Source organism: Strix uralensis, chromosome 4, assembly GCF_047716275.1.
Source record: "Strix uralensis isolate ZFMK-TIS-50842 chromosome 4, bStrUra1, whole genome shotgun sequence".
Taxonomy (NCBI): domain Eukaryota; kingdom Metazoa; phylum Chordata; class Aves; order Strigiformes; family Strigidae; genus Strix; species Strix uralensis.
The window spans coordinates 37,677,974-37,702,242 of NC_133975.1; the positions used below are offsets into that span (position 1 = coordinate 37,677,974).

The following is a 24,269-nucleotide window of genomic DNA, read 5'->3' on the forward strand; positions in this document are numbered from 1 at the left end:
AATTAAACACGATCAAGTGAAAAAGAACAATTTATAAAATATTTACAAAAACATGTATATACTTTATACAAAAAAATATATTGGCTACTGACAGCAGAAGACAGTGGGATGATGAGCTGTCACTGCAGCATCAATATTCATTAACCATACAGTACCTTCACAACAAGTAAGAACACAGAAAGAGATAATGAATATCTAAGTTCAAGAAAAAGGCAGTAGGGTAAAGGAAATGAAAAAAGAAAAACTCCTACTGGAGAAATTTCTTATGCTTACAAAGATGACAAAAAGAATGAACTGAGCTATATCTTTTCTATAACTTGGAGCTGTGATAACTTGAAAAATTTTCAAGATGTCAACTGCTGGCAGAGGCTTCCTCCTCCTTGGTGGTAAGGAGGTCAGCTCTACCTCGTGAAAGGGAAAATGGATTTTTGTGTAATGAAGCAAACGCCGCATTCATCAACCATTTAAATCAAGTTTTCCATTCAAAACCTATTGATTTTAAAGCCTCTGTTAGCCAAAAGTGCACAAGCTCTTAAATGTTTTGAGAATCTTAAAGGGCAACATGGAAAAAGGTCGATAAAAAATAATCTCTTTATGTGGTTTGTATTTTAAAAGCTCCTACAACAAAATTAATAAAGTTTTGTTTGGGTTTTTTTTCTTACTTTATATATTGGTTGGATGATTCAGACTCAGTATCACATGCTAGAGACTTTGAGAAAACAAATGAACATATTATACATGACCTATTAAATTTCAGAGAGAAATTAAAAAAACCCCATCATCATCTGTAGAGAAAACCACAAACCATTCCATGGCGAGGTCATCATGCCATAGGAAGCTCCTTGATCATGAGTTGCCTTCTAAACACAGCTAAGAGAGAAGTTTCAAAAACATGCAAAACCTCCCTGAAGTGCCTTTTGTGGTGCCAAGTCTTCAGAAAAAGAGATTATGTCCTCCCTGTCACTGACAACGCTTTTGTCTGAAAATATTCAGAGATTGTTGGGACTCCCAAAGATTGAATCTTGGTATCAGGTCCCCCTTATGAAATAGTGTATCCTGTCACCCTGGGCTCCCTGACTTTGTTGTGGCGATTTCTGCAGCACAAGACCTTGGCCACCCCAGCCCCTCAGGCAGGATGGTCTGAGCCAGCCTCAGCACCATCCTGCTACCTCTGAGAACACTACAACAATCATTACATTATCACAGATTTTAGAGTGAGCAGAGGTTCTGCTTCTCTGGATGTGATGAAAGCTTTGCTATCCTCATCAAATATTACATGGAAATTCCCATGAGGAATTTTGGTTGACAGCCAGCTTTCCTAGTAAGATCAACATTATCACCCAGGATCCATCACTCCCTTCACATGCTAGGTAGGAGGAACAGTGTGCTCTTCTCAATTGAAATACAACTCCTGTTTAATCTACATATCCATTTAAAATTACTATTACTTACAAATGCTCTGTATTTCCATTAAATATACAGAGTTTTGAAGGAAAAGTGTTAAAGTCTGGCAATGTAAGTAAGACACAAAGAAAGGAAATGCTCCAAAAGGACAGAAATTGGTGCCTTTTTCACTTACCATTTTCTGCAGCAGGTACTGTTACAGGATGTGTTGGCACAGTATCAGAATTCACTTTTCCATTCTCAAACGTATCATTTTCAGTTTGCTGCAACTGCCAGTTGAGGCCAAACAGATGCATTGCTGGTGGTAAAGGATACAGGTTATTTGATGCTCTTAACCACAATGACAAATTGCACAAATAATGGCTTTCCACGCTACGCAGTGGAATAGCAACTCATACATTAAAAAATTAAATTACAGGAACAAGCATTCACAGACTAATAGTTCAACTTAGCAATGGCACTAAGCAATTACTACCACTGTCCTTTAATGATACAGTGCTTTCGGTGAACACAGTTGACAGAAAGCTCACCAGCCTTATTTCTGAGTCTTTTACTGGTCCCAAATCAATGTTCAAAAGAATAGACAGTAATTATGTCCTTTTTTCATTTTTGATTCTTCTGAAGAGATAAATCATTTAAGTGAGTTCCTAAATGACCTACTAAAATAAATGATTTCACCAGCAGATGGATCTGTTCTGGTTAGCCAGAAAGGGAAAACAAACCACACAAGAGGAGAGGAAGGAGGGTGCTGTGGGTGTTGCAGGGCTAACCTAAGACACGGACACTCCTTTTTATGCTGTCACCAACACCCTGTGCAACCTCCAGTTATGTGCCCATTCCCCACGCTAGTCTACAGAACAAGTCAAGACCGTTAGCAGAGCTGGAGACACTGGGGCACTTTGCTCTGATAATGATAATGCATAAGCTAGGTTTCTGAACTACTAATTCCCCACAACCACATTTATTAGAAAGGTGATTCCATGTTAAAAAGTTTAGCTAAGCTAAGTCAACCTTCCATGGTGTTAGGGGGAACTACTTAAGGAACCTTGCTATCACCAGGGATTAATGAACCCCCCATCTAAATTTTTAGAGCAAAAATACGGGAAAAAAAAAAATCACCTTAATGCTATACCGTGATACACATAACATGCAATTTCCTGCTGTCTATAGTGTATTTCCTTCTCTTCCAATGACTCTATGACACCACCAAAATTAATTCTATTGTAATTACTCTGATTTGTGTTTGCTATAACATGGGTTTGCTCATTCCACAACAGCCGTTATCTCCAAAGCTGGAATAGTCTTTCGGTGCTACTGGGGAATACAAATGCACTGGAAAAAAAATCTGTAATAATCTATTTTAATTATTAGTGCAAAATATAAGGACGATAATTCACTGTATCTTGTTGATTCTGCTGCTCCTGTCTCTGAAACAGATCACTGCTATAGTAGTTGATGTTATTAATTTATTCATTGTGTCTATCCAAACGACAATTCTTCATCCCTTTTGGTTTCATCTCTGATATTTCAACCTCTCTGTATTGACCATGGCAACCCTTACTTAAGACAAATGGGCACCAGTGGAAGTTTAGTCAGGCAGACACCAAAACCTACAGAATTAAGACCCTCTCTGTGAGGTCTTTGCCTTAAACCCTCCCCCTTACCCTCAACAAAACAAAAAACCAGAATACAACCAAAGACCTATTACTGAATGCTTCAAAGACTGAAATCCTCACTATAGATGACATATCTCTTTGTTCCAAGTCTCCAACTCTACTATTACTCTTCTTTCTCAGACCTTAAATTGCCTGTCAAAGCCTGATAATGTAGAATGTTCCTTGACCCTAAAACCTTATTTCTTTTTTCCCCCTCTCATCTCCTGTTAAACCATAAATCCAACCACCACCATTTTTGGCACATCACTAGAATTAGCCATTATTATTTTGGCCCTACCTCAGCTGAAATTCTTATTTATGTATTAATTATCTGATGATTGTATCTGTTTTAATATATTTCATCAAAATCCCTAGGGTCAAACTCTACTATCTGTTATACTAGTTCACTTCACTGGCAGCAATGAAAGACTGCAAATAGCTAAATATTTCATGATTCAAACCCAGTACATTTCTTGTCTTTGGTCTGGAGGTCTAAATCACCTTTCCTAACTTTGCTGGCTTCTTATTACTTTTAATACTCTGCAGGAGAAAAAAAGAAAGCAACATTCATTTTGTAACTCTAGAAGCGCATCCCTTCCAAACACTTGAGCTTAGAACATCATTAACAGCTCTGTATGCTGGTGCCGTGTACCTGCCCTGTGACTCTTCATGCTCCGCTGGGAGATCAGAAGGGGAAGCTCCAACATGACCTTCTAGCCATTCCCTCATAATTCAAAACAGCTGGAATTTGAAGTCTTGAAAGGCAAGGACTGTGGGATCTATATTGATTACTTCTCAAAGAACCATAGTTACTACAAGGTAAGTGACAATTACCTTTTCTTTGTGTTTGTACTGATGTGAGTCCTACTGTAGTTCACTGTCAAAGATGGTGAGTAGTAGCTGTATCCCTCAAAAATACTATTGCTCTCTCAACTTTGACACTGAACTAGCACCAAGTTCAGTAAACATCTAATAAAAATGAACAGAAGGATACATGCAGCTGTTTCACGGATTGTGAATATCAGATTTTTGAAGCAGACCAAAATGTTGCTTGACAACTCCAATGACAACCCAAAACTTACAGTGTGTACTAATATGCTAAATAATTCAACTATGTAATCTCTCTGAGACAGCACTGTGGAATTTAGCAAATTCTCCTTTCACTACAAACATATGAGAACATGAAAGAATTAGGCTTGTTGACACAGGATCAAAATACAAGGCACAATTTCTTTAGAAATGGGAAACTTTAAGAACATGGGTAAATTGACTAAATAAGACAAATTTAGGCACTATTTTGTCAATTAAGATTGGTCTCTTCACAGCCAGCCATCTTTATAAAAGCAAACCTTAAGTCCTTATCAGTGTTATAAGGACAGTGAGGCACCTGTTAAAAATTCTTGATGCCCCCATAAGTATGATAAGCAGCACCTGGTACTGGTAACCACACACTGAGAGCATGCCTCAGCTGGGGGTCTGACACCTTCAAGTCAAATGTTATGAACTAGCTCTGAATTTCCACAGGGGGAATGATGCAGGCAGACTGCAGTGGTGTATATGTTTGTTTAATTTCCTCAGGTCTAGGAAAGGGTGAGGACTTTCCTCCACCTTTGGGAGGGGGATGTAAGAGTTCAATCCTCCTCTCTGTTTCTATTATGTTCAGAGAAATGGTAGGTTTACTTCCTTCTATAAAGAATTTGATGTATGAAGCAAAATTAAAGCAAAAACATATAAAGCAAAATATACTTCTCTACTCTTAGCTGCTATTTTAGTCCCAAATCTAATGTAAAGCACTTTCTTGATTTTTGGATTAGATACTGCCTGTCAGGTCTGGTTTATTCCCATTCAATTTGCACTTATTTGGTGTTAGACAATGACAATGAAGACAAGAGACCCTTCCTAGAGTAACTAGTTCTGAGTCTGCCCAATCTATGAGGGTACTAACACTAGAACAACTTTCAATACTGGCATATCTTTGATGGCAGCAAGGACTTGTCAGATGCCAGATGCCTCTAACCAGAAGGCATGCAGCTTGTGATGGTTGTGGTCATGGACCACAACAACTGAATCCAAATAGCCCACAGCTGCAAGCATGGATGAACCCTCAGGGGATGGGAGAAAAGATGGGTCGTCACAATTCCAAACGTGACCACAAACCCTAACAAAAGCCTCCTTTTGCTTGTATCAAGACTGTGATGATTGCTCCTATCATGGAACAGGATGACTTTTTAAGAAGAGAAACAGATTATTATATCCTCTGCCTATTCTGCTGCTTAAGTCCCCATCTCTATTCTGCAAAATAATCTTTAGCTACCAACAGATCTTCTTCGCTTGCTGGACTTATGATAGCATTTTACGCTGGGACTGACAGAGTTGTTTATGGTGGTATTTGTACTGCTGCTGGCCAAATTACCAGCATTATGGCTGGCCTTTAGAGTGTGGTGATAGTTTAAATGGTGAGGACTTCATTCCCTCTAATAGAGTGGGAAGGACTGGTATCAGAGAGGAGGAAGTCCTCTAGGATCCATGATGCTCTTGGCATGAACACAGCACCCGTGTCTAGGTGGTGCTGGTGGATACGGCTGAATTCTTCAGAACAGATCTCAAACATACAAACAGTAACCAAACTAACAGTTGTGCTTTTAACCCATCCCCCTTTATATTTCTGAAAAGCAGAACATGTCAAATGGACTGGGATATTCAAAAGATTTGGAGCTCAGATAAAGGAGCGCATTTATACCTACAGTAGCATTGATGTTAACACAAAAAAGCTATCATTTGTTACAGGCTATCAGGTAATCTTACCATCTGTCAACACACAGTTCACTGAAGGGTTTCTGAACAACCTTAAACTGCTTTTTCAAGCTTGGTTGATCTTACCTTTCACTCTGTAACTGAGGTCTAGTTATTTTGGTTTGTAACCAGTCTACAAGGCCTTCATTTCCACTGAATAATTAAAATAGCAACTAAGAATACATTTCACAGCAAACACTTGAAAAAATATTATGACTAGTTTACACTATATATATAAACATTTTATAGTAATCTGCTTCAGGAAGAAGTTGCTGCTATCGGGTCCTTTCATTCTTTTAAAGTTGCCAGCCCATTTGTCTCGCACCTCCTTTCTCAAGCTAGTATTGCTGTGCTTTATACATTCTCTTTACAAGGAACTTGTTCTTGAGCAAACACACTGTATTACCACTTCAAAACCATCTTCAAGACTTTCTTCAGCAAGCCAAAAAGAAATCAGTCCCTTTATTAGTAGGTGGTAACAGAGATGGATAATTTATGTAACTACGTAGCAAAACTAGAACTGAGAGAGCTGACAACTACCTGCTGCATTCAGCCGGGGAGGGCTTCCCCTTCACTGCCTTGTTCACTAGCTCAAAGCTCTCTTCTGCCAAAGTTATGAGAGGCACAAAAAAGAACTGTAACAGAAAAACAATGTAGCTGTTTCTCCATTTAGCAAAAACTGGGCTTGTCTGGGTGTTTTTTTTTTTTGCCTCCTCATATACTTGAATGGTAAGAGAATAGGGACAGCTAGTTGATAAAGAAATTAGACAGGTGTTAGCATCCTCCAGTATCCAAGATGTAGTTCTGAACAGAAAACAAAGTTTGGACACAGATGTGAATAGACATACAATGCTGGGCTTTATGACTGTTATCAGAAAGAAAGAGTATTTTTTTCTTTGTAGGAAAGAGTAGCAATATGCAGTAAAAAACAGAGCAACTTATTTATTGTTCTGGTCAAAATTTAAGGGTGTCTATCCTAACTCACCAGGATCGACCACATCTTTTTTTAAAGTACTGTAAATGATAAATAGGCTCACATGAAAAACAAAGGGTGTAGCAAATACCCTACGAGCTGTGCAAGTGGAAGCATTAAAGATGCAGGTGATAAGGATGAACAAGCAAACCCATATGCATATAAGCAGAGGCTTTATTCACAGAAGTAGCCCTACAGTAACTGGAGAGGTAACCAAAGTTTGAGTCTGAAGTCTCTGAAGTACTGGTCAGAAATGCCAGTAGTTCAACAGCTTCCATTCTGAATTTGGTAAACTTGCTTTTTGCAGTGAAAAAATTCTAAAAGTGACACAGTGCATTTCAGGGAAACAAGAATTCACAGATAGGAGGATTCTTCTAAGTAGAAAGAAGCAGCAACAGAGTTGCCTGAATTGGGAAATGGACTTCTCATGTTCCTCCAGCTCTTCCTAGAATAACGACAGATGAAAAATTAACACTAGCAGCAGAAAAAACCACCAGCTATCTCTAAGTAACAAGCATCTCCCCAAGACCTCTGGAGATAAGGCCTATGGCGTATGTTCTATAAATATAAAGAACTCGACAGTGTGGGGAAAGTTGGCAAGAGGAACTGAATGATGTTGGCGACCCTCCTTCCTTTCTCCCATGTGTTTTACAAGGTATGGTAATCAAGTCTTATTATTCATGAAACTGTGCTTGAAGATGAGCTTCTTGCTAAGATACTGAACTGATCTTCCAGGACTGCTACAGCTTTTTATTTCTAGGTGCTGGTGCTTTCAAACCATGATTTACAAAATTGCTTCCCTAGAATTAATAGAATAATATATATGTACACTTGCACATAAGGAAAAGTGAATATCATTTATATTTAAAGCAATGCAAAAAGATTATAATTTAAACTAAGCAAATTGCAATTATTGCTCAATCTTGTTGAAGGATTATCTTCTAGTTCATCTCCCCGTTGGCAATACATTTTCAAATGAAATATTTGAACATTGAAGTGGTTTTTAAAATTATCTCCCATATATTTTTCTTGCAATATAATTAGAATCTAAACCCATTTTATTCTGAAGGACCTGGAGTGGACCAGAAGATGTGCAAATCAACTGTCAGTGATTTGCATTCATTTGCTTTTTTCTAAGATAATAGGATGCCTTGGATGTTGCTGCAGATCAAACAGTGAATTAAAAAGTTAATTAAAATTTTAAATAAAGTGAATTAAAAGTTACAAAGATAAATTCTTTATTTATTACTTTTTTTCTCAAATCAACAAAAAGCCTGTTATTTCTAAATTTAAAATAACTTAAAAGTACATGCTTTTGAGCATGTTCAAAAGGTTAGTCACCAGGAGCACAATATAAACGTTTCTGAACCTGTATTCTGAATGTAAGCCATTTCAATATAGCATTATATGAAAAACTTAGTGATACCTATCAAGATCAATACAGTAACTGAAAAAGTTTTCTTTAATCCTGAACTGTTGAATGGGTCCATTGATTTTACTGTTTCACCTGTAAAAAAAATCCAACCTTTATACTCTATTCCTCATTTTTTCTTGGAACCTTTTAAGAAAGAATTAGCAAAGCACATCACAAAAAATTTCTGAGAAAAAAAATAGCAACAAAGATATATCAGCTATCTACTGTGGATAAACTTACTTTCTTTGACCACTAATCAAAGACAATTACATGCCATTTCAAAGTATTGTTGCGTTTGAACTGTTAAGGAAGATGTGTGGTAGTCTCGGTGTAACTATTTTTACTACCTTCACCGAAAAATGGAACGTTTATTCCTCTGAAAACTTTTATGGCTTGATGTTTCATTTTAGTTGTCAAGCCAGGGACTTTTATATAACAATGGTCTAATTCTGTCAACAGCACTATGTGAGGCACATTCAAAGCTTAAGGGAGAATCCAGATTTCTTAAAACAGAAACAAAGATCATTATTCAGTAGCCTCTTATTTAAATAAGATTTATCTCTTATGTCTTATTTCAGATTTGTCCATTTATTCTGATGATCACTGAACATTCCCCGTTATGTAATAGTCTTCAGTATTACCTAAATAGTCTTTAGTATTATCCTGGGCTTTCTCCTGAACATAGTTTATTTTTTTTCAGATAATGTTGTTCACAGTTAACAAGATGGTGAAAAATCATTACAGGTACAGAAATGATGGGGAAGTGCATATTAGATAGCTGACGCCTTTGAGATGAGGGTTGTTTTATCTCTTTTAGTTCATACAAAGGCATGAAAAACATTCCATAAATTTTGGGTTTCTATCTAATAAAGTCATAATCAATGATTTTGTTGTCAAGTATTGTGGGGGAGGAAAAAAAAATTCCCCTGATTTATGCTTTTCAAGACTGGGTTAAGACTGCAGGATAATTACTCCTCTGTATTCCTTCAGGCATTTCTTTACTCTCTTCCTTCTCAATCTTTAACTCCTTCTCTTTCCTCCCTTAAACTTGCTTTCTGGAAAACAGCTGAGGCTCAGGTTTGTGCTTATCTATTTTAGTTTTTTTCCACAACTGCAACAGAAGTCTTGCTCAGGGCGACATCCTTTAGATCGCAGCCCTCATAAAGTGTTAAGAAAAGCAATGCCAATGTAATGTCTCAAAAGTCATTGGAAACATCTGTCTTAGGCAAGAGCATCAATGAATGGGCCCAACCATTTATATAGTTCAAAAGCCTTATTTATTAGAAAAAAACCTCCCAAACCCAACAAAACCCCACAAATCTCTTGAGGGAATATCATCATAATGAAATGGCACTATATGATCATGCATAACCTATTTGCATGTTGATGGCATAGAGAAATGCAGTCCGATGAAAAGATTTAAGAACCAAAGGAACAAGAATCAGGGGCCAATTAATGTGATGTTCAAAGGACACACCGAGCTGGGATTTTATAGTATATAGTGAAACACTTGTGTTGCATATTTCCATCCCATGACAGGCTGAAAAAGATCAAAGCTTTTTTATTCCATATTAAGAATGACAGAATATTACAGCAAACATGCAATAAGGAGAAATGTAATAAGCTTTAATAAACGATGATAATAAAGTTTGATAAGAACTTTTGGAATGTCACCAAATCTGGAATGTAAGATGAAAGCATCTGCATGTAGAGATTGTAGTGTGTTATTTGGAACCCCATGGAGCTAAACTGTGATTAGAACTACATATTTTTCCATAAATTAGCTTTTGTTTTGAATTTCCTGCTGAGATCATATGGAAGTTGATTGAACGTGGAAGTCAATATATAGGTTTTCTAATCCTTTGCTGTTTGTTAGGCTTCATGATATCACGATTACAGTGGTCCACTTGTAGATCAAAGGTATGTGATTGAGGCCAAAACAAAATAACCTATAACCTCTTTACAAAACTTCTTCACGATGATTTAGATCTATCCATGATAATTACCACTCACCTACCTGAACTGTGCAATTATGTAGATGTATAAACCAATCACTACATGCAGATCAGCTTGTAAAACCACAGAATTACCACTTAAATCCATATTTAAAAACAGAATGGATATACTGAGTTCACCACCAAAGAGGCCTTTTTACACAACTCTACCTTGCCTCAACACCTCCAATATAAACTTGTAAGCCATTAGTTATCTGCGTAAGTAAACAATCTTGTGCAAATCTGTGGTTCAAAAAACCAAGGTTTAAGTCAGCTCAGTGACTGCAGTCATCCCCCTACTGAAACCTCTCCACCACACTCTGTTTTAGCTCAGTTCCTCACAGGGACACAGTTCCTCACTACATCACCAGGAATCACGACTGCCTAAGCAGCTGTGTGTCTGGGCCAGAGACACTCAGGAGGGACTGGCTACTAGATGGAGCATCCTTTCTTATATAGTCATTAATGCGTTTTATGTGCATTGGTATAACACACCATGTTCCTCCAGAGGCCTTGCTGAAGTGAGATGTGGCTTTTATGAAACTATTCCTGTGAACAAAGATATACTGTAGGTACATGAAAAATACTGCTAATAATAATTTATCATATACGATTTATGAAAGGAACCTATAACATAAAGACAATCTTACTGCTAATTGTTTGTAAAGCCAGTGATTTGTTGCTTGCAAGCCAGTCTGTAAGCCACTTTGTGCTGTTTAAAAGTTATGTAAGCCTTGGGAAAAACAAGTTAGGATTACAGTTTCACATTGATTTTTTTCCCATTACAATAAAATCAGCCATGACACTGAACTGTAAAATCTTACAGGTAATATTAAGAATAGGCAGTCAGCACTAAAGCAGCAGTCACTTATAAAACTGATGAAGAAAACCAACTACTCCTTTTACTGTCTGAAAAGATATTGGATCAGTAATAAGGACATGTTTCAAAATAATCCTCTTCTTTTGGCTCAATATGAATTGAAATAACAAGAAGGATTTTCAAACATGTGGATACCTCAGTATCATTACCTCTACTTGAGATAACTAACAGGAGAGAGACAGAAAAGAAGCTTCTGGGGACAAAAAACCTGGCAAATAAGTTGAAAACATAAAGAACTATTCCTTGGCAGTGTGAAAACATTTGGAGCGAGTCAAATGAGGACCCACTGTCCAGCAGAAATGTCTCAATAAAAACTGGTGTGAAACTTGGTGTTTCAAAGATGAAAGAGAAGATGAAACAACAGATGAGTTCGGAGCTTTCACAAGTGAAGATAAATTTACTGTACCCAGTTATTGTGTTACACCCTGTGAAACTCACATAAACCAGTGGTTAGCAAAGGGTGTTAATTCTAAGCAGATGGCTGCTGTTTGAGAGTTTTCAAGGTGTATTACTGAAATAAAAATAATACTTGTCTTGTACTATAGTAACAGTAACTTAGAAGTATTTTTCAATAAAAAACAGAGGAAAGATACCTGTTTCTTTACTTAAAGGTTTCTGGAGCTAGCTAATTTTCCAAATGGCTGACACTCATTTATAATATCTAACCCCCTCCTATATTACTCCTTCTATAGAGTTATTAAGAGAGATGCTTTTGTGTGATCCTCTTTCAGCAAATGTTGGCAAAACCACTCTCCTTTTGTTTGATTGGTTTTATTATTGAGGAAAATTAAGCATTTCAAATGCGAACATCCACATCTAAACAGTTGTAGCATTTTTGTTTTTCCTGGATTGTAAAACTACAAATGCTGTTATAGGTGGCTATTCCTAAGAGACAGCATTTTTTTGTTGTTTTTGTGAATGAAATTGTCTGAAATGGCATCAATGTGAAAATGAAGGATCTCGTACTTAAAGATTCCGGTGTACTTCAGAGGACACCTAACCTTCATCCATAATTAATCACTGCAGTGGGGTAATTACACCTATATAAAACCCATGTGTTCTTGCAATCTCAATCATAAATGTAGCATCAAATGATATTGCTCAAAGCAAGTTTGGACACATGTACTTGACCTTTTTATTCTAATGTGCTTGTATATGGAGAGATTTACCAAAATCTCATCTAAATCAGACATTTTTAACAGCATGATTTTTTTAAGGCATTCAAAAAGAGACAAAGCAGTTCTCTTCATAGAAAAGATTCACGAAAAGACTCCAATTTACAGGAAAGATGCAATTTATGCACAAAACTACCAGTTTTAGTACATGTATTATAATTCACATATCACAGCAGATAGCACATCTCTAAGGGCTGGCTTCTTTCTTCACACACACGAGTTAGAAATGAATGGAAACTACCAGCAAAGAAGAGGAGACTGTAATCCTATGTCCGCAACAACTTGAGTAATCACATCTCTGCTTTGCAAAATCTCTTAAACATAAGCATACATTTGCTTACATACTACTAAAACATACTATATGTTTACCTGCATTGATAAAAATAGGAACTACATCTCTGGATTACTCAAAGCTTGCTATTTATAAAAAAAAAAAGTAGCTGGTGTAATTTAACTTAATTTCTTATTAGATTGAAAAATTGCTACTACTTGGGGGTCTGCCAAAAGATTATAGGAGGAGAGTAGAACAGCCCACACCTCTACATAACCTGCTTGCAAGAGATTTCAGTATTCCTGGAAACACCATCCAGATTTTGAAAACTCATCATATTGCATCACAGTATGATGGCAGAATCACACAGTGTGGGACCTATGGACAATGACATCATGTCATCTTGCAGTTTATTACTACACCTGCTATATTGCCAGGATTACTGGGTTTCAATTTGCTCCACTGAGCAAAAGTGGAAGGGTGACAAGACTATTGCCAAAAACCTTGTGATAAATCTTAATTAGAATACAAGCCTTTTTCAGAGCAGAGGTGGGTATGCTCCTTGACAGATTAACTTTTTTAATCCCTTGAAATCTTGTCAAGTCTCTTTTAACCTCCTGACTGCCAATTATATGTTCCTAAATCCTTCTGTGTGAGGATTATCCTTCTCAATGAATGTTTTACTCTCGGTGCCACTAACAATAATAGCATGTGACATCCACAACACCAATCAAATATTAATACTGTGCACTCCTGAAATAGTAAATATTATGCTTTGCACTTAGTCTGAAACACAGTAACAAGATCTTAACTTAAAAAACATCAACTAAAGGCATTATCCATAAAGGTATTCTTGCAAGAGACAAGAAAGTACATTTAATGTTCATGCTTCAAGACATAGATGTTCAACATGTTTAGATTTTGTACTATTTCAATGAAAGATGTTAAAAACACTTTCAGCCCAATTCAGCCCAATAAGGTGGTGAAGTATAACTTCATTTTCTGACTAGTCATTCTCTCTCTCCCAGTTTTGAAAGAAAGATAAACATAAGAAATTACATTATTGTTTACAAAATATTTCCACACTAAAGAGGCACAATGAGCTCATCAGCAATGCTGTAAACATTGTATGAAACTCATACAGATATCTGAAAGTCATAGCTATGGGATACTAGGGAAAATGAATTTATCTCATGTTAGACATAGCTGAAAATCTCTGCAATGCAGAAAGCCATGGAAGTACTAGCTGTAATATTAAGCTTCATGTGAAAGCATAAAAACAGTGTGGGCAGTCACATGTGTATCTGAATACTATGATTTACAAAGCACATGCAGAAATGACTGAAAGGAGTTGCCTGAACCAATGTTAGTAAGACATGGCCTACAAATAGCAATTATCCGGCTTTTAGAGTTCTGTTTTTAAAGATTATTAAGTGATGAAACGGAACTAGGACACTGGTACTTCAAACTTCGAGGACTTTCCTAAGGTCCATTCAGGATGCTAAAATCCTTGAGAAATTTCAGGACGTGGCTTCTACCTGCTAAATAATTGTGCTGTATTGCATTCACCAGGTATATGACCACACACTGAAGGTCCAGCTGAAGAGACTACACACCCTTTGGTCCTGCCTTGTAGTTAGACCACATACCTGCTCTTCTGTCAGAGAAGAGCAACATGTGTCACTGATGTCTAAAACAACAGGCAAACAGATTTTAACAGACAGCAGAGCAGAGCTGGGGTGTTGCCATCAGAGGCAACCAGCTTCTGGCTGCCCATGACATTTGGAACTGATCAAGACCCGGAAATGTTCATTCTGGACAGAAGCAAGACATCACCATGTACCTAATCCACAGCTTCTTACTCTTGAGAGGTAGCCACTTCCAACTCTCACCAAGCTTGAACTGATACCGGAAACCTTTAGTTTGGGAAAAGAAAGGATGACAGGGAACACTGCTGTTGCCTTCCTTCAGCCTTCCCTAAAAGTCCCATATGTATTGTTAAAATGAGAAATTGCCTACAGCTTTGCAAGGAGCAATGTACTTTCTGTAGTGCTGGAGATGGTGGCTGCCTTCACAGCCCCAGATACAGGCACACACTGAGCAAGAACATGAGACATTGATGTGGTTCTCCTAAGTGCTTGGTGCAATCAGACAACACTAAAAAACTGTGCTTAGATAGCTGATATGCTTTCTCAGAAAGATTCATAGAAGAGAAGTTTCCCTGCTGTAGATTTTCAGATGGTAGTTTGAATACATTGTGATATATGGATTTGGAAAACTGTAAAATCTCAGAGGATTTTCTTCAAATGATGACAGCAGACCAAGAGGAAAGACAAAATATTTGGTGTTTGGTTTTTTGTTTTGTTTTGGGGTTTTTTTTGTTTGTTTTTTGGGGGTTTCTTTTGGGGAGGTTTTTTTTGGGTTTTTTTGGTTTTTTTTTTTTTTTTTTTTTTTTTTAAGAATCAGAAATATAAATGTATTAGTCTACTTCAATGCTTCCAATTTGATGGAAAGTGAAACGGGGTGAGAGCATAAACCTGGCAAACTGTAAAAATCTGCCATGTATCTGCAGACAGGGAATGTATTTCCAACTCACACACCTCAGTGAGGCTCCAGTCATAGCTAAGGTCCCAGCACAACCTAGGGAAGCAGGCAGAAATGGGGAGAGAATGTGCAAAACCAAAAGTTCTTGATGAAACTCTCAGTGACAATAGCATTACAATACTCAAAATTAAATGTAGGTCAAAGAGAAAAACAGTTTCTATAAACACATAGTGAAAGGTGATTAATGGCAACTAAACTATATGCTCCCTCATGCCTGCTAATTACAATACCTATGCTGGGTATTATAATAAAAATTCCATTTAAATGGCATTTTTAATTAAGTTGTTTTCCTCATTCTTGGCAGTAATTGAGCTTTACAAACAGCAGAATAATGTTAACTTGGCATTGCAATCAGAAAGAAATATTATATTGTTCTTTATTGATAAAGTAAAATTGATTCGGTTTGATTACAGGTATATTCAGTCATTGTTTTAGTCACAAAAATTCAGTTCCATAATTTCACAGCTTTAAGTCCATTAGTTTTGTGGAGGGTGGTTCTGCCCTACTATGACTTCTGCTACTGAGTCCAACAAGAAAGGCATTTGGTCCTCTGCAATCTGGGAATAGATGTGAATGCCAGCAGCTGTCACACTAAATCCTGAATAATATGGGAGAACCAAAGACAACAAGCTTGGAAACAGCACTGGAGACATGGAAAGTTAACCTCAGTCAGCAGAAACAGACAATTTTCTAATTTTTAAGGATTACATAAAACTCGCCTGCAGGATATTTAATTGACCCTAAAATGTAATTTTCACACCCTGCATCCTTCTGTGCCAGTCTCCTCTAATGATGAAACCTGTTTGCCATTTTTCCTGGCAGCCTCCTTCTTCTCTTTCTACCTTAAAACCTCTTATCTGAAGTTGCTCTGTTATTATTGTCAATAAGTTTTTGAGATAACTCTGAAGATAGTTGTCCATTATTAGAAATCTATTGGCATGTAAATTTTCAGCTTACTTTAAGTATCTTGAGATGATGATAAAACAGTAACATTTTCAGATGGACAAAAAGCATGAATGCACAATGTAATAACCACAGAATAAGCACAATGTATCTATTTTTATACAAGTGTGGAAAATAGGAATTATCCGTAATTATCAAACACGGCTTTCAAATCTGGTATCTCTTTTCCATTCACATTTCATTTGTAATTTGTGTTATGACTGTATGGTCATCTCTGTGTCACAACAGAACAGCAGTTTTTCTACTGTTTCTCACAGAATGAAATATAAACTAAAAGATATGTTTTCCCAGACAATGTTTCAGTTAAGTCTAAATATTAGCTTTCTTTTCTGTTCAAAATGGATTTGCTTAACTGTTCACAGTAAGCAGTAGTGATAAAAGTAGTCCTGTGGCCTTTTTAATTAAATAAAATTCCTCTTTCTCTTTTTTTTCCTACAGAAGAGATGTCCTTCTGTTATCACTGATATTTAAATATTTGCTTTATCACAAAGAATAGCTGGCTGGTGTATATTCTTGTCTTGACCATCGGCCGCAGAGCTAAGGCTAATAAAATGACCAATCCCAAGGTACACAGAAGGTAAAATTCTCAACAGACTTGGAAGTATGACAGATTGTTGTGAAGAAGTCAGGACAGCAGAGGCTTGACTGAATAGGTCAGGTGTCACTGTGTATTCAAAGATTGTTCTGTGTTCGTAGAAACCTATTTAGTAGACATAAGACAACATTCATGACATGCATGCAATCTTTCAGCATACAGCTCTTCAAGCTTATTTGACTGAATCTGGTATTGTGTCATTCCAGCACTGAGTGAGATCACTGTTCACCTCTCCAGTTCCATGCACAGTGAAAATGGCACTAACTTGTTTTATTGACTTCGACAATGCCAAGATAGGGCCACTGGCAATGAAGAATCAACTGTCAGAGCAATTCCTAGGGAAGAAAGAGGGGCCCTGATGTTCCCAAATTCTTATTAATTTCATCCAGCTGTTGAATCCACACTAAAGAAGAAATAATTAGTACAGTACCAATCAGTCTGTTAATATGGCTGGTCAGAGTCTGTGCTGTGCAACAACGTATTAGAAACAACTCCTCCTGACTGATGTAGTTCTCTATAATTGCACAGTGAATTTTTCTGTTAGAAAAAAACACAGAGAGAATATCCCAAAAGGTAAAAATGAAGGATGGAGGCTACATATGAAACTTTGATTTGATGTCCATGTTTGACCTAGGAGTTGCTCTACAAAACTTTCCCTTCATTCGTTCACTGCAAATGATGGATGCTGAATGAGGCAGTAAGCCATGGAGAGACAAAGGACAGAGTTCTGTTTTGTCTTGCACATTGTAAAGCTGGACTCTATTTCTGGCTCTCACACAGACTCCCTGTACAGAGTTTGGGTAAAACTATTAATGTGTATATAGAGAGAGGTCAAACTAAGGCAACTTCATATTTCTTACTCTTTCATGGCTTAAATTTAATACTGCTCTTCCTAGTCTTCCAAACAGGGAAAAAGATTCTAAAATGTTCATGTTGGAAAAAAATTGGTCATTTTCTTCCTCGGTTGCAAACCTGATTACGGAAAGCAGTTAAGCAAATGGGCAGCTCGAAGAAATTCCAGTGTAATCTTTATCCCCAAATGAGGCAGTTTATATTCTTTATTCCCCATCTTTTTAACTCATTATTTCAGGGAACTTTTCTTTGAATCCTCTACTCTAAACTGGAGCTATTTTTTAATTCCACTCCTCTACATGTTGCTGCTCTATCTTTTCGTTCAGCATTTGCATGTTTCTGTTGCTTAACTCCTTGTTTCTCAATGATTTAACAGTGGATGAAGCATCTAACAAAGGACCAACATTTCCCACAACTCCTATTTTCTCTAAAAATTAGGAGGTCTCATTCACAGGAATGGTAAACTTAAACATTTTTCTACATTGTAAAATAGTGGAGAGACACAACAAGGTCTAGAAAAGCAAGACTATTCGGGGAGGCTGGAAGTGAGACTTTCTTTCCTTTAGACTGAAATAACATTTTCAATTCCTTGTGACCACCAGGATTGCACTCAGTGGCCTCACAATGCAGTGTTTGCTCTGGTCTCTACCCATGCTGACACCCTCTGCTCTCATCTCCTCTTTGTAGACTTTGTAAATGTAGGAGTCTTTCCTGTCAGAGTGATGGAAGAAGTGCAAGACAGACCAGACTCTCGATGTAGCTCCTTCCTCTGGCTGGGCTAATTGATGGAGCAGTAATTGACTGAGCAGTTCTGCAAAGGCAGACATGAAGTCTAGCAAATTGTCTCTTCTGCCTTATGTTGCCTGAGCAGAGGCAGCAGGATCTGAAGTCACTTTCTCTACCCTGTATCCACTGCAACTAAAATAAGCCTGGGCATGCCACATTCATCTCTCTGCCTTTCTGAGAAGGGCCTGGTTACATCACCGTTCACCGGGTGAGTGGTCCTATTAGTTCTTCAGTCTGCAGCTGCCACAGTCACACAGCGGACATCAGCCACACTACGTTCCTTATCAACGTGTACTGGCATATTTTGCAGCAAGGGCTGTAGCATTTTCACGCTTGTGGCAATGTCTCTCTGTGAAGTTCAAAACATGTCTCAAACAGGCTTTACAAATGTGACACGCCACCTCAGCTGCTGTAAGCCTCAGCAGACAAGCCAGACCACTGTGTTAGAGGCATGTCACAGGATGCCAGAGGTCACACAATACCGCAGTCCTTCCCATCTTTTTATGTTACGACCAATTTCTTAGTCAGTCATTTCCCTTTCACACCTGTTATGAAAAGGTTAACCAAGATGAAAGACTGTTTCCATCTTAGATTAATGATTTCCACTGATTTATACTTGGATGGCCTATTAAATGGAGAGTATTTCTGATATTACATCTGTAGAGATAGAAAAAAACCACATATATGAATGAGTGTAATCCATTCAAGGTTTTATGGACCCGAAGTTCTCTAGAGAGCGTCCCTGAGTGCTGGATTTTACATTTAGATTGCTGAGTTAGCTGAAATATGTGTAATATCACCAGTAGGCAAAGAGCTCCCTATTGACTATGGGTAGAGGAAGACCCTTGTGCATTGTTTATTTCAGCAAGGATGTGAGCTGGCGAGTGCCCATGAAATGTTGTACAGCTATATTTTTTTTTTTTACAGGGTATGTGAATAAATGATGTGTGGAGCTGAAAGCTCTCACTCACTGGAAAGCTCGGCTCTTTTTCCCGAATACAGGAATAGAGGCGCATTAGACATGCTTGTATTTCTTAATGTGCCTGTGGGAGAAATAATCCGGTACAGCTATCTTCCTGTGCCCCTCAGATTCATAAGTAATCTGGCTCTTCAGGGCTAGCAAAGTGTAGAGCTCAGCTCAGAATCAGGTCTTCAATATTTTACTATCTGTACGGCTGCTTTTTCTAGTTCTTGACAGTGGTAATTCATACTGGATTCCTTCTTTTGTATTTATGTATTTATTTAGTAGCAGATGTTTGCTTCTGATGACTTATGAGGCAATATTATGGAGACTGAGTGCAATTAATTTGTTTTATAAATGGGATTATTTCAATCCCACTTTAAAAAAAGATGTAGTGTCAGAGCTTAACTCCAAACCACACTTTCATACTCCTGTGCACATTCACACGAAATAACCACAAATCCAATGGACAGCACAGCTGGACAGCAGTGCCAAGCCCTATATTTGCATACATGCCTTTTGCTCTTTGGGGCTGGCAGCTGAGGTGCCAAGAGAGTTCAGGGGGGCTCTGCTTTGCCTCTTTGGCAGAGAGGAATTTCTCCAGCTACTCAGGACCCAGTTTTTTTGCATTGTTCACAGGAGCTTCAGCCCGGTAAGAACAACTTCAAAGGCTTTATAGAGTTTACGCTGTGCCTTGGATTGAAATGTAGCAAGCCTGTTTCAACAAAGGCAATGAAGATTTAAGGATCATAAAGCCTTCTAGGCTATATTATTAATTCACACTGATTTTAAGAAGAGGAAGTAAAGATTGACTCTCCTCTTCTTAAAGACTCTGAATCTGAATGCAATCAATATCAAAAACAGACCCTTACACTTATATTTCCATAACTGTGGTGACTTAAATTTCTAATTAAAAAAATCAGGTAAAAGTCTTTGAAGGCCATTTATGGACTCAGAGGTGAAAAGATCTGTAATTTGGACAATGCCGCTGGAAAAGTTACAAGCACAAGAAGAGCCTTTCTGTTCCCTTATTAAAGCCAATGCCAATTTTCTCATAGACAAGCACTGCCCCCGTTAACTGCCTAAACCTCAAATTATATAATATTTATAGCCAACATTTATGAAATTAAATCATTAAAGAGATGAAGAAGTAAAAATAAAATAAAGACTGGGAAATGGAATTTAACAAACAAACAGAGAAAAGAGAGAATAATTAAAAATAAACAACCCACAAGAGAGGAAGAAGTCTCCATCTTCTCTGCACGTTGTCCTTTTGGACAATTATTTTCCCTATCTGGCAATCAGAAGTCTGTATTAGACTTCTGCTCTAGCTCTATACACCAACATGTGCATACATACATAATGATGAAAAAAGTGACAGCATTCCTAGATGCTGTATTAGTTATATTTCATGCAAAATGAGAGGAAAAGAGTTCCATGGATATGCTGCAAGTTATATTCACATTAGAGAATTTTTACAGCCTATGTATTACACATACTTTTACAAGAACTAGACACCACATAGCTTAATTGCAGTTCAAATACTTCTTTGAAGTTAATCCACCCACTATCATGCTGCAGAATGCTTGCAAAATATTCAAATTTTCTATTTCCTCTAATCAATTGGGACTTTGTAATTAAATCATTGTTGTGGTTTTTACTGTCACCAAGAACTTTGCTAGTTAAAGGTTAGTGTGTCACAGTCCCTATACAATCCATAAGACATCCCTGTTCATGGTGATAATTATAAAGAATGGGACTCACCTATAAAGTAGGACAGCAGTATTGCCAGCAGCACTGAGACCCCTACAGCACAGAGTGCAGTACATTTCCAGCTACAGTACTTCGAAGACTTCTTGAATTTAAAAGCACTTCTGGATAGAGTGTTCCTAGGTAGTGGCCGAGTAGGAGGGGAATAAACAGAGCCGGATGCCATTGTGTACCCTGGCGTCGCGGTACTGAACAGCGGTGTGGTCCCTGTTCCTGTTTTGAATAGGAAATGCCTGTGGAAGAAAGAGGGTATAGTAAAGTATAAAAGTAAATAAAGGTGGAGCACAGGCAGTCATATGTCTTTTGTTTAATGTTGCCTATTTTTCAATTAGCTAACAACATCCAATCTACAAAGGGCCACAGAAGCAATATTTGTCATGACACTTGCACATAAAAAAATACACTTCCTCTTTAAGAAAAGACGGAACTCCCCCAAAACATTACTAACACATTGGAACAGAACTATCCAAGATACAGTATAGTAGGGAGGAGGTGTCTCAGAGTTTATCTGACAAGTAGGGACAGGCTTTCTGGTGCTGTTTATTTTTGTTGGCTTCTGCTACAGACTACAGTGAACTCCATTAAAAAGTCAATAATGAGCAATGTGACTATAGGCCACTTATCACAGCTTTCCTGGGTTGACTACAAAGAAAACAGCATTCTCTCAGATACACACTTTTGGCAACTTTGCCAAAATTAGTCAGTTAAAAGATTTTTTTGTGTCCTAAATATTCAGTTCACTAACTCATACCTCCTTGCACGTAACAAGATCTGATTATGGAAACAGCAGCTAGTTACAGCTTGGGAAGTACTCTAAAGAAATATATTTAGTAAGTGCTGAAAGAGAACCACAGCCAGCAACAGGAATGCAAAGCAAAGCTGAAGTTAAGACACACTCTGTGAGTTAGCAGCAAACTTCAATTTTTTTCAGTTAAAATTTCTAAAAGAAATACTATTCCCTGAGCCTGTTGACAGTAGAATCCTTTAATTTTAGTTCATGCAAGTATAATTATTTTGGAAGAGCCTCTAAGTACAGCATATACTACCTGGAGTTTTTCTCCTGATGCATGTATACAACTCTACAAACAACAAAACCTCAGTCAAACCAAGATCTTTGCACCAGGGGTTTTTCCACCAATTTGTTATGTTGGCAACTCTGTAGTGTAAGGCTTGGCCTTACCTAATTGGACTTTGCAAAGTGAATACGTTATAGCTAAAAATGGTAAGAAAGTACACCATGGAGAATTCTGAACTTACCAAGCGCACGAACAGCTAAACAGAACTAGAGAGGTGCTTGCATTTTTTAATAGGTAAGAGACACACATGAATTGCTGATACCCAGGTCCTCCTGAAACCAAGTGCATGACTACCCTGTGTTTGCCTACTGCATGCCACCTATACATTATGGGTCAGAGGCTCTAGCACCAAATGAGCTAGCTGTGGAGGGGAAAGCCCTCTAGTTACACCATGTGGCACTGTGGACTGCTTCTCAGCTGATGGGACTTTCATCCTCCAGGACCCGTGCTTGGATCCTTGCATAGTAATGGACCAACCCATACAGGTATAGCAGCTTCATCAGAAATGTGCTGTAGAGACACTAGAAATTAATTTTCCCCACTGCAGCCTGAGAAAAATACCAGCAGTTGATAAACAAGGTTTGTTATTTGCAGGTGATTTTGCTATGGGAGGTTAACAGATGAACTAGAACATCTTGGCATAAGCCCTCTCCTTGAAAATATCTGCATTACAAACATGATCCCATGAAATATGCCTCATAGGTTACTTCATTTTGAACAATATTAAACTTGCTGGCAGTAACAACAGAAGGATACGCACTAGATCTGCCAATGCACATCCCAATTTTTCTTTCCTTCTGAGCTCAGAGGATTACCAACGATTTCAAAAGACAAAGCCCCGTTGCTTTAAATCCTAAGAAGGTACTTCATCAAAAGCTGTGACATTTTCTATGTAGCAAACACCAAAATAATAATAACTAGCCCTATGTAAAAAATGTTTTACACCTTAAAACACTATTACTTTAATTTTACAGACTCACAGAAGCATGTAGATTCATTAAGTCCTGATGAAGTGTCTTATCCACTTGACCTTTACTGCTCTTTCATTTCTGGCTACATATGGTAAATGCTATGTCCAGATATATTTCACAAACAATGTTTACATAGATCTCAAGAAAATGCCAAACACAAAGGTGGCTGTTTCCCTCTCTGTGTGCAATGTGTACTGTTTTGGAAGACTGAAGGAAAGCCATACAGTAGACATAATAATACTCCTCCTAAACATCAGCTTTCATGTCAAAAACAAGAAGCTGCCTGACCAACCTGCAATTTTCACATCCTCCTGCTCAGCTCCTGTTCACCTCAACAGACTTAGAATGGAAACTGGCATTATATGAGCACTTGAATGGAACTCCATATACTCTAAGCTTTAACCAAATAATGCAACAAAACAGCCTCTGTTCTTTTGCTTTTTGGTTTTTTTTTTTCCCCAAGAAAGCGAGAGCTGAGATGTTGCGTTTGGTACAGCACAGCCTACTAGAGACTGTAATCTATATTCTCAAAGCCTTTGAGGAGTTAATCCCATAGATAAACTCAGGAGATGGCTGCCTATCTGTGGTGGTGTGAGCTGTCATGGCTCTGACAGTCCACCTCGGGCATCAAGACAATGAAAGAAAACTGTAACTTTTATATGTGAATCATAAATTATTTAGGTTGGAAAAGACCTTTAAGATCATCAAGTCCAGCCATTAACCTAAAACTGCAAAGTCCACCACTAAACCATGTCCCTAAGCATCACATCTACATGTCTTTTAAACACCTCCAGGGATGGTGACTCCACCACTTCCCTAAGCAGCCTGTTCCAATGCTTGATAACCCTTCTGGTGAAGAAATTTTTCCTAATAGCCAATCTAAACCTCCCCTGGCACAACTTGAGGCCATTACCTCTTGTCCTATCAGTTGCTACTTGGGAAAAGAGACCAACACCCACCTCGCTACAACCTCCCTTCAGGTGGCAGTAAGGTCTCCCCTCAGCCTTCTTTTCTCCAGACTACAAAACCCCAGTTCCCTCAGCTGCTCCTCATGAGACTTGTGCTCTAGACCCTTCACCAGCCTTGTTGCTCTTTGGACACACTCCAGCACCTCAATGTCTTCCCTCTAGTG

The 24,269-nt window shown here is 37.9% G+C and overlaps 1 protein-coding gene across 1 annotated transcript in view; it reads right to left on the reverse strand.

Moving 5' to 3' along the window:
• The window catches only part of TENM3 (teneurin transmembrane protein 3), a 363,886-nt gene that overhangs the window by 98,201 nt on the left and 241,416 nt on the right, over window positions 1–24,269 (reverse strand). The window contains exons 7-8 of the mRNA XM_074866418.1: window positions 21,085–21,323; window positions 1,580–1,702 (exon numbers count right to left, since the gene is read on the reverse strand). Of these exons, the coding sequence (XP_074722519.1) occupies window positions 1,580–1,702; window positions 21,085–21,323 (362 nt within the window). The remainder of the gene's footprint in view (window positions 1–1,579; window positions 1,703–21,084; window positions 21,324–24,269) is intronic.